This window comes from Gekko japonicus, unplaced genomic scaffold (assembly GCF_001447785.1).
Source record: "Gekko japonicus isolate JY-2015 unplaced genomic scaffold, Gekko_japonicus_V1.1 scaffold188, whole genome shotgun sequence".
Taxonomy (NCBI): domain Eukaryota; kingdom Metazoa; phylum Chordata; class Lepidosauria; order Squamata; family Gekkonidae; genus Gekko; species Gekko japonicus.
This window is the reverse complement of record NW_015163098.1, coordinates 613412-625132: the sequence shown is the minus strand read 5'-3', so window position 1 is coordinate 625132 and position 11721 is coordinate 613412. Positions and strand designations below refer to the sequence as shown.

At 46.6% G+C, this 11721-nt stretch overlaps 1 protein-coding gene and 1 pseudogene across 1 annotated transcript; one reads left to right on the top strand and one right to left on the bottom strand.

Moving 5' to 3' along the window:
• The first annotated feature begins 2572 nt into the window (after positions 1-2572).
• Positions 2573-4639, top strand: PHLDA1 (pleckstrin homology-like domain, family A, member 1). Its single transcript, XM_015406660.1, has 2 exons — positions 2573-3197; positions 4394-4639. The coding sequence occupies exon 1, from the start codon at positions 2680-2682 to the stop codon at positions 3154-3156; it is 477 nt and encodes a 158-aa protein (XP_015262146.1). The 5' UTR covers positions 2573-2679; the 3' UTR covers positions 3157-3197; positions 4394-4639.
• Positions 4640-6177: 1538 nt separating this feature from the next.
• On the bottom strand, positions 6178-6835 carry LOC107106501 (annotated as a pseudogene).
• Between the last annotated feature and the right edge of the window lie 4886 nt (positions 6836-11721).

Genomic DNA, 11721 nt, shown 5'->3' with positions numbered 1-11721 from the left:
TAGGATCCCAGTTTGGCACGCTCCCCTGTGTATTGGACCCCCCCCAATAAAAGCTAGCACAGCAAAAGGCGGGTAGAACCTTCCTGTGTGCTTCTCTAGTTTTTCATTTGCAGAGTGTCTATTAGGAAAAGCCTTCCAGGACTGCCGATAGAGGGGGACTGGAGGAGCAAAATTTAGGTGACCCAAGTCAGCTGAAGGGCCCTTGAAGCCAGCCTCATGCTGCATCCTGCCAAATATCTTTATTTTAATGCAGTTCTTGCTGCAGTCACTAGGGGTGCAGGGAGGTCTGAGCACAGTAAAAGGCACTCCACTATCAGCTAGACTTCCCTTTCTCCAGGACTGAAGTGAACCTGCCTAGCATGGTAAGGTAAAGGTAAAGGTTCCCTTGCTCGAAAGCCAGTCGAATCCGACTCTAGGGTTGCGGTGCTCATCTCCGTTTCAAAGCCGAAGAGCCAGCGCTGTCCGAAGACGTTTCCGTGGTCATGTGGCCAGGATGACTAAACACCAAGGCGCACGGAACGCTGTTACCTTCCCACCGAAGTGGTACCTATTTATCTACTTGCAATTTCTTGCTTTCGAACTGCTAGGTTGGCAGGAGCGGGAACTAGAGACGGGAGCTCACTCCGTCATGCGGCAACCCGGGTCTTGAACTGCTGAACTACCGACCTTCCACAGCCTGCAGTTCAGCGTCTTAACCACTTGAGCCACCACAGCTCCTCTAGCATGGTAAACCCATCAACTAATCCAGCAATGGAGCAAGGCAAGCAGCCCCTGCTGATGGCTGCTACAGTAATTCTCGGCCTGCAGCCTGCTAACCGGGGTCATTTTCTATAATAGTCTAGCCTTTTTCTTTGCACCCAGCTCAGCCAGATCTTGCAAAGTGGTAGTGTTGCAGCGAGATAAAACAACCTCTCCCTCTCCTTTCCTTAATTTCTCTCCTCATTTCCATACATTCCTCCAGCTTTATTTTCACTTCTTTGTCTCAAGACTTTTATATTCCTATCCTGCTTGGTGACAGAATGTATTTAAGAGTAGTATAGTTGCAAAGTTTTGTTAATATTGACCAGAAGGGAAGAGGGGAAGAGTTAATATTTCCCCATGACCTAACAAAGCAGCGAAAGTATGCTTCCCCCCCCTCCACCTCCCCCCTTTACATGCATGATAATGGAACATGAATCTATTGCAGTGTTGGTGGAAGATCTGATAGCCCTTTGTAAAGGCTAATTTGCTATATGACAAATGATGTAATCTTTTTAGTATTAATACAAAAATTTGATCTATAACAAATACCTTACCCAGTCTTTCTCCTCAGTAGGGACCCAAAGCTGCATTGTTTTCCTGTCCTCCATTCTGTCCTTACTGTCCTTGTGAGGTAGTTCTGGCTGAGAGTATCACCCAGCAACCTTCCATGGCAGGTTGGGGATCTGGGTATTAGAGACACACAACAGGTTGCTTAAAAGCTCTCTTATTACATGTTGTCTGTCATGAAGATAACCCGGTTCATTCTGAGGTTAGTGGCCTCAGACATGTCGCATTATTTTCTGAGTTATGCCTGCCACAGAGACCCTTAAGCTTCAGTTGCAAATAGCACAGTGGTTTGTCTCACTTGTGCTAGGATGTTCCCATGCCATTCCATTTTGCCCATGGAAGCCCCACAGCCATCCTGAAGCCGGTGGCCGATTTCTCTGATGAGTTACTCCTGCCAGTGTGGTGTAGCGGTTAAAGTTTCAGACTGGGATCTGGGAAACCCAATTCCAAATTGCTGCTCTGCCATGGAAAGCTTACTGGAAGACCTTAGGCCAGTCACAGCCTCTCAGCCTGACCTACATCACAGGGTTGTCGTGAGGATAAAATGGAGGAGAGGAGAAGGGTGTGAGCTGCTTTGGATCCCCACTGGGGAGAAACAAGCATGGACAGCCGGGCCAGTTCTTTCATTCCTATAGATTAATGGTAACAGCAAGCGAAGTGATTTGTTAGTTTTGTTTTGTTTAGTTTGGATGAGGGCCGTAATGGGAGAGGGGACAAATGAAAATTTTGTCTGGGAGAGCCCATGGTAGCTCTCATACAGCAGTCACATTGCGTGTAGTGCCCGATAGTCTCGAAATCATTTTTCTTTTTGCCAACCGGGACCCCATACGCATCCCTTTTCTGGGAACATTTGAGGGTGGCAGATCCCAGAGGGGGAGCCGAGTATCCACCCCGCGGCTTAAAAAGTGTGAGTGTCGACGCTCCCTTTGTCAGATAACATAGGAATGGAGATCCGAGAGCTCTGTTATCCCAGGCAGAAGGTGTGTGTGTGTGGGGGGGGGGGGGGGGCAAGCAGCCAATGCTGCAGAAGCGCTTTGTTCTTTGTTGCTACTGTGCTTTGAGCGACACGACCCAGGCCGGGAGAGGCGGGGCCAGCCCCGAGTCCCCGCCCCTCCCCGCCTGAGGCTAGAGGCGAGCGCGGGGCTTCCCTGAGAGGGCCGGCCTTTTTTGGGGGGGGGGTCGCCCCCGCCCGGGTGTCACTCTGGGCTGGGAAAGCCGCGTTCAAAAGCGGCGCGAGGGAAGCGACGTCGGTCAGTGGCGCTCGGTGAAGCCGGGAAGGGAGAGCGGCCCCGGGCGTAGCAGGAGAGCCCCTGGTCGGAGCGCTCGCCGGGCTGAAGCCGTCTTGCGGGAACTTTGCCCGCCGGCGGGAGGATGCTGGAGGGCGGCTGCACGCCGGTGAAGGAAGGCGTGCTGGAGAAGCGGAGCGACGGCTTGCTGCAGCTGTGGAAGAAGAAGCGCTGCATCCTCACCGAGGAGGGGCTGCTGCTCATCCCGCCCAAGCCGCCCCAGCAGCAGGAGCCGCCGGTGGTGCTGTCGGCGGCGGCGGCCCCGCCGGGCGTGGAGGCGGCGGCGGCCAAGATCAAGGAGCTGCCCTTCTCCACCATGAAGACGGTGGACTGCGTGGAGCGGAAGGGAAAGTACGTCTACTTCACGGTGGTGATGGCCGAGGGCAAGGAGATCGACTTTCGGTGCCCGCAGGAGCAGGGCTGGAACGCCGAGATCACGCTGCAGCTGGTGCAGTACAAGAACCGCCAGGCCATCCTGGCCGTCAAGTCCACCCGGCAGAAGCAGCAGCACCTCGTCCAGCAGCACGGGCCCCGCCTCCGCAGCGCCTCCAACTCCGCCTAGCCCGGCTCCGGCCGGCCGCCCCTCGCCCCGGCCGCCTTCAGGTACGACGGAGGGACCCTGCCCCGGGTCGGCCCCACCACAGGCAGCCCACCACAGGCAGGGAGGGAGCCGCTCTTTGGTGGGAAGCCCCGCGGCGTCCGGTTCAGACGCTTTCGCTGGCACTGTTGCCCGCCAGCCGGGCTGCAGCCGCTTGCCTAGAGGCAAAGGGGCGAGTGGTGCCACCTTGGGAAAGCCGGGCTTAGGGGTCACTTCACGGGTTATCCTCTAAGCTTGAGAAGCACACGTGTTTCAGTACATGCAAAACGTACATAATCCTGTGTGTGATGGATACAGTTGATCTTGGGGGTTTCATGGCTTTTTCTACACGGAATTGTTGCTGCGTTGTTAAGGGTAACCTGTGAAGCACCTCTTTAAAAGATGCATCTTTCGCCCCTTGTGTTGTACCATGCAGTTTCCCTTCCAAATAATAGTGAACTATTTGCTCTCTGCTCTTTTTCTGTGGGATGGGTTCTGTGTAGGTAGATAAGCAGGCTGCAGGGTGAGCTGTTTGCCTCCCTTAATTTGGGAACTCTCTTAATTTAGGAATTCTGTGGCCTAACTAGCAAGTCTCAAGAGCACTCAGAGTATTAACCCATTTTGCTGCCTTTCCAGTGCATGCACATCTTTCAACGCTTGCTGCTTCCAGTCTTCCTTTGATTTTTTTTATCCTCCACACACCCCCAGTTCCATCCAAGAGTCTTAGAGTTTGTAAATCAGCAGCGCAGACTAGATGCTGGCTCATGCGGTGATCCTGAATAGTTCCCAGCCGGGAGTGTTGTTAGGAGGGGAACTTGAATGGGTAAACCAGCACCCCTGCGAATGGCTTGGTGGCAGTCCCGTTATTGCAAGGGCTGGAAGAGGACTGACTGTAATCTCGGAAGTTGTTGTCAGTTGTATCCAAGATCAACTAGTTATTATGTTATGATTGTCCTTGTGAGCCTGTGCCCAAGGACAGCCAGGACTGTCTGCCTGTACAGAAAAAAAAGGTGAATCAGCCCTGGGGTAGTGTGGGATAAAGGGAGCTAAGCCTAGCTGTGACATCTTCTGCAAGAAGCTTTGTTTAGGCTGCTGCCTCTTGCAAAGATACTCTGCAAGAGTCCATGTGCCTTGCAGTGTCACTGTTGGGTTTAAAGGTGTAAGCGGTGAGGGTGTCTCAAAACTGTTAGGTTACTCAGGTCGCTGTATTGTGTTCTTACAGGTTGAATCCAAAAGGCACCTGCAAGCAAGGTGGACCCTTTATCGGTTGGTCACAGACTTGACAAATGAAAGGAGCACGGTGACACGGGAGAGCATCAGTTCAACCACCGGAGTCTTCCTGTTTTTGGTACAGTTCATCGCTGCTCTGGGAAAGCATTTCAACTCCTTTAGGTTATTACTGCTACTCATGAGGATTATTTGACTTGCTGGGCCCCAAAGGACGCACACTGCACTGTCATTTTTATTCTAATGTGTTTTGTTTTTTATGTTTATTTATTATTATTATTTTTTTTAAATGTAGAATATTTCTGAATGTATGCCATCTAGAAATTAATCAGGCACAGAGCATAATTGCATTGGCTATATATATTGCTACCCTTAGAGGCAGGAGAAAATTGAAGATGGAATACAGGTGAAATGAAGAAATTTACCCAAAAGTGAACTTCCTGGTTAATTTTTCACATACACTACTCTGGTTTTAATTCCTACCAGTAAAAGACTCATGAAATCAACATGTGAAGTGTATCCCTGTGTGTCAAAGATCTTTATCACAGTCATAATGCAGAAGAAGAGCCTCTTTTCCAAGGTGAGCAATAACTTGGAACTTGATCTCTAGGTTATTTTAATTTTTATTACATATCCATCTGGATAGTATTATATTGTGTATTAGTCTATACACTTTGGTATACCACTTGGGTTCCAGTTTCATGCACACACTAAAGAAATTCAACTTCATTGGCTAGCAAGGAGAATAGATTTGAATTAAAAATACATTTTTAATAGTAGAACAAATAGTGAGAACTGTTATTGAAATTTGGGACCCTACTTCTAAAGTTTCTCAAAGGCTGCAGTCCTAAGAATACTTTCTTGGTGATAGGTCCCATTGAATGAGAGGGGCCTTATTTCTTAGCAGACCTGCTTATTTTTTTTTAAAAAATTGTTCTTTATTTGGTGGCTCTCCTTATCCCATTTAAACATGGGACACAATTTTGGACTTTACAAAGCCCATAACCCCTGAGTAAGGAAGAGCAATTACACACACACACACACAAAAGTTAAGGAGAGCTAATCAATCACTGGCAGTGAGCAGGAGAAAATCCCGATTCAGCCAAAGAGCAGAAACATCACCACTACCTTTGTTCTTTGGGCTTCAGAGCGAGTCCCAATAGGCAAAGAAGGAGAAAGCCCTGCGGTGACTGCTGAGCAGTATACAAGGGAGGAATAAATAGGAAATGCCTCGATCTAAAAAGGAAGGCCTAAAGACTGATACGTAATCCACTTTAAAAAAATTTCTTTGCTAACAGGCTGGGCCAGAACTAGGAACTTGTCATGTGGACTTGCAATAATCCAATTTTTATTCTCTCAAGATGGTTAGCTGTCTCCCAGTTCTCTCTTTGCAAGATGCTCTTGTGAGATACTGGGATTCTAGTCATCATCAAACATCTGGAAAGCCCTTTTGTTTGTCAAAGAAAGTTTTGGTAATGTTTAACAAACACCTGAAGTTCTGTCAGTTTTAGCGAAGGAATCATCAGTGTGGAGCTGTCCTGGATTTGAAGGGTACAGCCTGTGCAAAACTGCCTGGACCTCAAAAGAACAAACAAGACCCACCCACCCATATTTCTTTGGTTACTCCTTCAGCCCAAACCCAAGGGCTTAGTGGAAAGGGTGGCCACAAAATCTGGATACTTAAAACAGGTGACTGAAGTCGAGAAACGGGTCCCATTCCCCTGACAACCTGGGCAATGGGAAGACAGGCTAATCAGTCCTGGCAATCCCTGGGCAGAAGGATGGCAAAAGTGACTGAAGCTGGGCTAAGCTGTGGTCTGGCGGCTGAAGAGGTCCAGGGTGAGGGTGCTGAGGGAAACTGGAATGCTCTTCTGTTGGTGCAGATGGAGGTCAATCATCTTGTGGACAGTCTGGGAAAATTCTGTTCCCAGCAGCTGCATCAAGCAGTCTTCCCTGCACTCAGTGTACAGCAGGGTGAGCTGGTACTGATTCTCACTTCTCATGTCAAACCAGTATCCTGTCTGGTTATAACGTGTTTTGTAGAGCTCCACTTGCAGTTTCTCATTCTCGAACTGTTCCTTCAGTTCTGCAACTTCCAGGGTGGGTAGGAGACTTGCAGTTCCCTCTGAGGTTTCTAGGTGGGAGCCTCCTCTTTCTGGCACTTGGACCATCTCTCTCAAGTGCTCACACTCCTTGCAAAGGTGGACCTGCTTCTCCAGATGCTGCTGCCTGGCAGATGCTGCTTAGTGGACCTGCTTAAGCTTGTTCCCAGCATTGTACTTGATTGGGCTCAGATCGCCATCAACTTGGTAAACATTTTGCAGTGTAGGGTTGTCAGGTCCCTCGTGGAAACCGGTGGGGGATTGGGGCGGACATACCTGGAGAGGGAGGGAGGCCCAGATGACATTGCCAGTGATGTCACTTCCAGCATGCACAGGAATGTCGCAGCGATACTCTGGTATTTGGGCAAAAACGGCTCCTACCATAGAGTTTCCCCCCAAATACTAGAGCGTCACCTGGATGTTACCAACATGATTACATCACTTCTTGTGCACCCCAGAAATGACATCACATGTCAAGTGGGACTTCTTTCTCCTGGTAAGTCCCCCTCCCACTGATCAGCTGATTGGCAGCAGGGGGCAGGGCCTACCAGTGGAGGACTCTCACCTCCATCAGAGGAGGCTAACAACCCTATTGCAGTGGTATCCTAAGCAGAGTGACATCATTCTAAGTCCACTGAAGTTAAAAAAATAATGAAGCCTTTAAGCACATAGACAATTTCAACACATTTGTGTTGGTTGGCATATGTAATTTACAGTGTAATCCTATGCAAAGTTACTGAAGACTAAGCTCTTTCATTTCAGTGAGTTTAGACTAGAGTAAGTCTATACAGGACTGCACTGTTTTAAGTCTTAATGTTAAACGGCTTCTAATACCTTTGTTTCTTTAAAAAATGTCCAGGAGTTCATTCAAATACAAGGTTTCTAGTGAGGTTTAACTGAATAAGAGAAAAAGAAGATTTGCAAACTTGGTATGATCACTGGTCCAGCTGTTCTCTTTTGAAGGATACCATGTGATTTTCCCGTTTCTTCTTCCATGTCTGATTTTGTGAAAAGCATTTTGCCCCCATTAACCTCAGATTAGTGATAGTCCTGGTGTACCTTGAAATATTATGTATCTGAATGCAGTCCTCTGAGTCCTAATCCTGGCTGGTGATTAATAACTAGCTGTAGCTCTTAGCGATAACAAGTGTAGACTATGGATGAAGGGTGTGAGCATTCCTAATTTCCTTATGTGGTCTTATCCAAAATGTAATGAAATCTTTCGTAATTACCCAAAGACACAAGTGGAGATGGAAGTAGGCTTTATATGATAATTTTTGCTCTCCTTTGTTTCTCTGCCCAAATTGAATAGAGCCTCCACCTCAGTGCTTAAATTTATTGTTCCAGAAGTAGGATTTGGACTAAAATATTCAAATCCATTCTGAGTTTCTTGGTATTACAACTCATGCTGTAATGAAAAACACTGATGGAGGGGGAAGGAGAAATCTCCAGTCATAGTACTGGCTGCCTTTATTTTTCAAGAGCACTTTTGATGCCTGCTCAGATCTTCTTGTAAATTCAAGCCATGTTATCTCTTGAAGAGTTATTTGCATACTGTGTATCACTGGTTACAGGGAACACCTACAGAGAAAGATCTAACTCTATGCAGGCAACCCGGCATAGTTTCTATGCAGGAAACTATGGACTGTATTGAGGGAGGCATGCTGCGGCTGTGACCTCTGGGATAACCATCCTTGCTGTGGGTTGTCTTTGGCAGAGTCGCATCTGAAGGCCAAACTTCGTTGCTGTCTAGAATTATTTTTTTTATTCCTGTCATATTTCTCTTGTGTGAAGTGAAATAGCCTTGGGCTATTTTCCTTTTCTGCACAGTTTTCATTGGGCTTTGCTTCATTTTACCTATAGAATTTTAACTTCATTCCCAATGGAGTTAACTGAAGACATTGCTGAGCCTTTGTAGTACATTCTGGATAATAAAGCAGAGGTCAGTCCTGGACTGACACCAACAGATTTAGCTTACAACCCTCAGTCACAATTACTAGGAACCAAGGTGATTTACTTCCAAGTAGATATGCCTAGGATTACACTATAAACCCCACTTGAGGTTTGTCACCAAAGCCTCACAAGGAAATACAGAAATAAAATACTGGCTGAGAGAGGTATCTTGGAAATCAAATAACAATTATAGCTGCCCAGGAAAAGCTGCCGTTTAATTGTGCCTATTAGGCAAATACTTAATTGTGCAAGATGTAGTCAACAAATTGGTTTACAAGACTGCATTCTCTTATCACCATGAAAAACTTGTGCCATGTACACAGACCTGCTCATAAAGAAGGCCCCAAATTCACCAAAGAAATCCAGACTGCGGTGATTTGTTAATTATTGGAGGGATTATTCATTCACCCTTTAAAGCTTATTCTTTGTGGTGCTCGTCATGATAAAGAATGGTACATGAATGAAGCAGAGTGCACTGACTGTTTACCAACAGGCTCCTACATGATTTGCCACAAGTGAAAGATCAGCTTTATATCGGCTCCAGAAATGTACTGGTGAAAATGTATTGGTGAAAAGTAACTTTGCCTCTGTATGGTAAGGATTATTCTGTGGGGGGGAAAAGAAGCCCAAGAGTGCATGTATGAAAAGGCCTTTGTATTCAGAAGAAGAAGAAAAATCATCCCAGTGTTTTCTCCATTACATTGTAGAAGGAACCCCTCTTTTGTAGTTTATAGTATGCAAATAATGACTTTTGCAAATTAGCTGCAGTGCTGTACCAAATGTTTTCTGGCATATTCTATTGTGAGCTGAAATGAGTGTTATCAAACAAATGTGTGTAAATACGATTCAAATGATTTCTGAGAGATGTGATTTATTTTTCAATATGCATTCCATTTCAAATAAAGAAGTGTCTATTGAAATGCTTTGCTGATGTGGAGTAAAAATATTATTCCTTGGGGCATTCTGAAAGCAGTTTTGTAGGCTTGGGAATCTTTAATAGACTGTTGTAAATCTCATTCTCATCCAGGGAAGATTTTGATTTCACTCAACTTGTGGGTCATACCATAGATTAGCAGGGCTTTTTTTGTAGAAAAAGCCCAGCAGGAACTCATTAGCATAATAGGCCACACCCAACAGCAGAAACACATTAGCATATTAGGCCACATCACTGACAGCACAGCTCATTTGTATATTAGGCTACACCCCCATGTTACCAGAAGTGTGGTCACCCAGCCACACCCACCTTTTGCTTCTTATTCTCTTTACCTTGTTTGTTAACAAAACCCAGGGCTTTTTTTTTGGAGCAGGAACTCCTTTGCATGTTAGGCCACACACCCCTAATTGTAGCCAATCCTAATGAATTTCTGCTGTTGGGTGTGGTCTATTATGCTAATGAGTTCCTGCTGGGCGTGGCCAACTCGGGAGCCAGCCGGAACTCCATTCCTGTGCGTTCCTGCCCAAAAATAGCCCTGGGAATTAGTGGCATTGAGTTTTAAAGAAACTTAGTGAAATGCTGTGGTTTCCAAGAGCACTTTCTAAGAGATTAGGAGAAGAAACACTGCGAATTGGGATTGTTTTCAAGAAATGACTTTTTGGAAGTTTTTTTAAGAATGGGCTGAATAAGAAAACTTAAGTGCCCTGAAGTTTTCTCAAGAGTGTGTGACAATTCCTCCTGATTCCCACCACCCACTGTACTCATCAAAATGTTGGTCCTGGGAGGCGGCCAGTGGACCCTCAAGAATGCCTCCTTGACAATGGAGGCCCAGGTAGCAGCCACTGCCAAGGCAGCCTTCTGCCATCTGTGGCTGATTAGGCAGTTGGTTCTCTTCCTTGAACGCAAAGATCTGGCATCAATGATCCATGCAATGGTCACCTTGAGGTTGGATTACTGCAATGCTCTCTACATGGGGCTGCCCTTGGGGCAACTCTGGAAGCTACAGCTGGTGCAGAATGCGTTGGGCAGGCTGTTGATGGGCCTCCCTATGCGGGAGCACATCCAACCTGCTAAAGTCACTGCACTGGCTGCCAATAGCATTCCATGTTCGCTTCAAGGTGCTGCTTTTGACCTTTAAAGCCCTTTATGGTAGGGGCCTGTCTACCTGAGGGACCGCCTCTCCCCGCATGTCCCCCAGAGAGCACTGTGATCAGGAACTCAAAACCGCCTGGTCCTCCCTGGTCCTAAGGATGCTAGGTTAACATCAACCAGGACCAGGACATTCTCCCTGGTGGCACTGACTTACTGGAATGAGCTCCCTGGTGAGATCAGGGCCCTGCGGGACCTCCAGCACTTCCACAGGGCCATGAAAACAGAGCTTTTCCGGCAGGCGTTCCAGTAGGAGCGGCACCTATCGGCCAAGCCTGTGCTGATCTGCCAGTTGAAACTATTTTAAATGCACTTTATTATATCCTACCGCCGATGATACATTAATGATTTTAAATTGAATATGTATTTTATATTGAAATATATATGGTTTTAGTAGTTTTATGTAAGCCTCCCTGAGCCGCTTCAATGGGGAGGGTGGGGTAAAAGTGAAAGAAAGAAAGAAAGAAAGAAAGAAAGAAAGAAAGAAAGAAAGAAAGAAAGAAAGAAAGAAAGAAAGAAAGAAAGAAAGAAAGGCATTGTGGAGGTCTGCAGTGGGAGGGGGAAGCAGGCAGTGCTTACTGCATTCTCTGAAATGCCCTTCAGTCTTTCTGGATGGCCCCGTTACCTGTCCAACTGATTGTTTACTAAGGAAATTGTAAAAATACATAGTACAAACCAGAGAAGTGAATTAGAAGGGCAGATATATGCAACCGTTTTGGTGTGCCAAAAGGTACGTTAATGTAAAGTTTATGTGCCAGTAGTGGCCTATTCATGTCATCATAGTTTATTATTTGGATATATCTGGATGGAATTACAAATACTGTACATAATCAAATCATGATCAAAAGCATTTGACAAGTTCTTGCCACCTCAGTTGGGGGTTTTGAAGTTATAATAGAAATATACTAAACTAGGAATAAGGCTCGTTGTGGAAATAAATACAATGAGCTCTAGAAAGAGGCTCTGGGAGAGTGCCAAGGCCTTGGGCACTCAGCATCAATTTGCTGTGGCGACCTCCTCAAACCCCACCCTCTCCAGGCTCCACCCCTGAAATCCCCAGGAATTTCCCAACCTGGAGTTGGCAACCCCATCTCGTCAGCACAGGCAGCAGGACCGTTTCCTATCCTCCTGTAGGACAAAGACTGTCTCCTCCCTGGATATGCTGGAGTCTATATTGATGCTGCC

Bases quoted from the DNA above. Each gene is read 5' to 3' on its own strand.
- PHLDA1 (XM_015406660.1), top strand. From the start codon at position 2,680: ATGCTGGAGGGCGGCTGCACGCCGGTGAAGGAAGGCGTGCTGGAGAAG.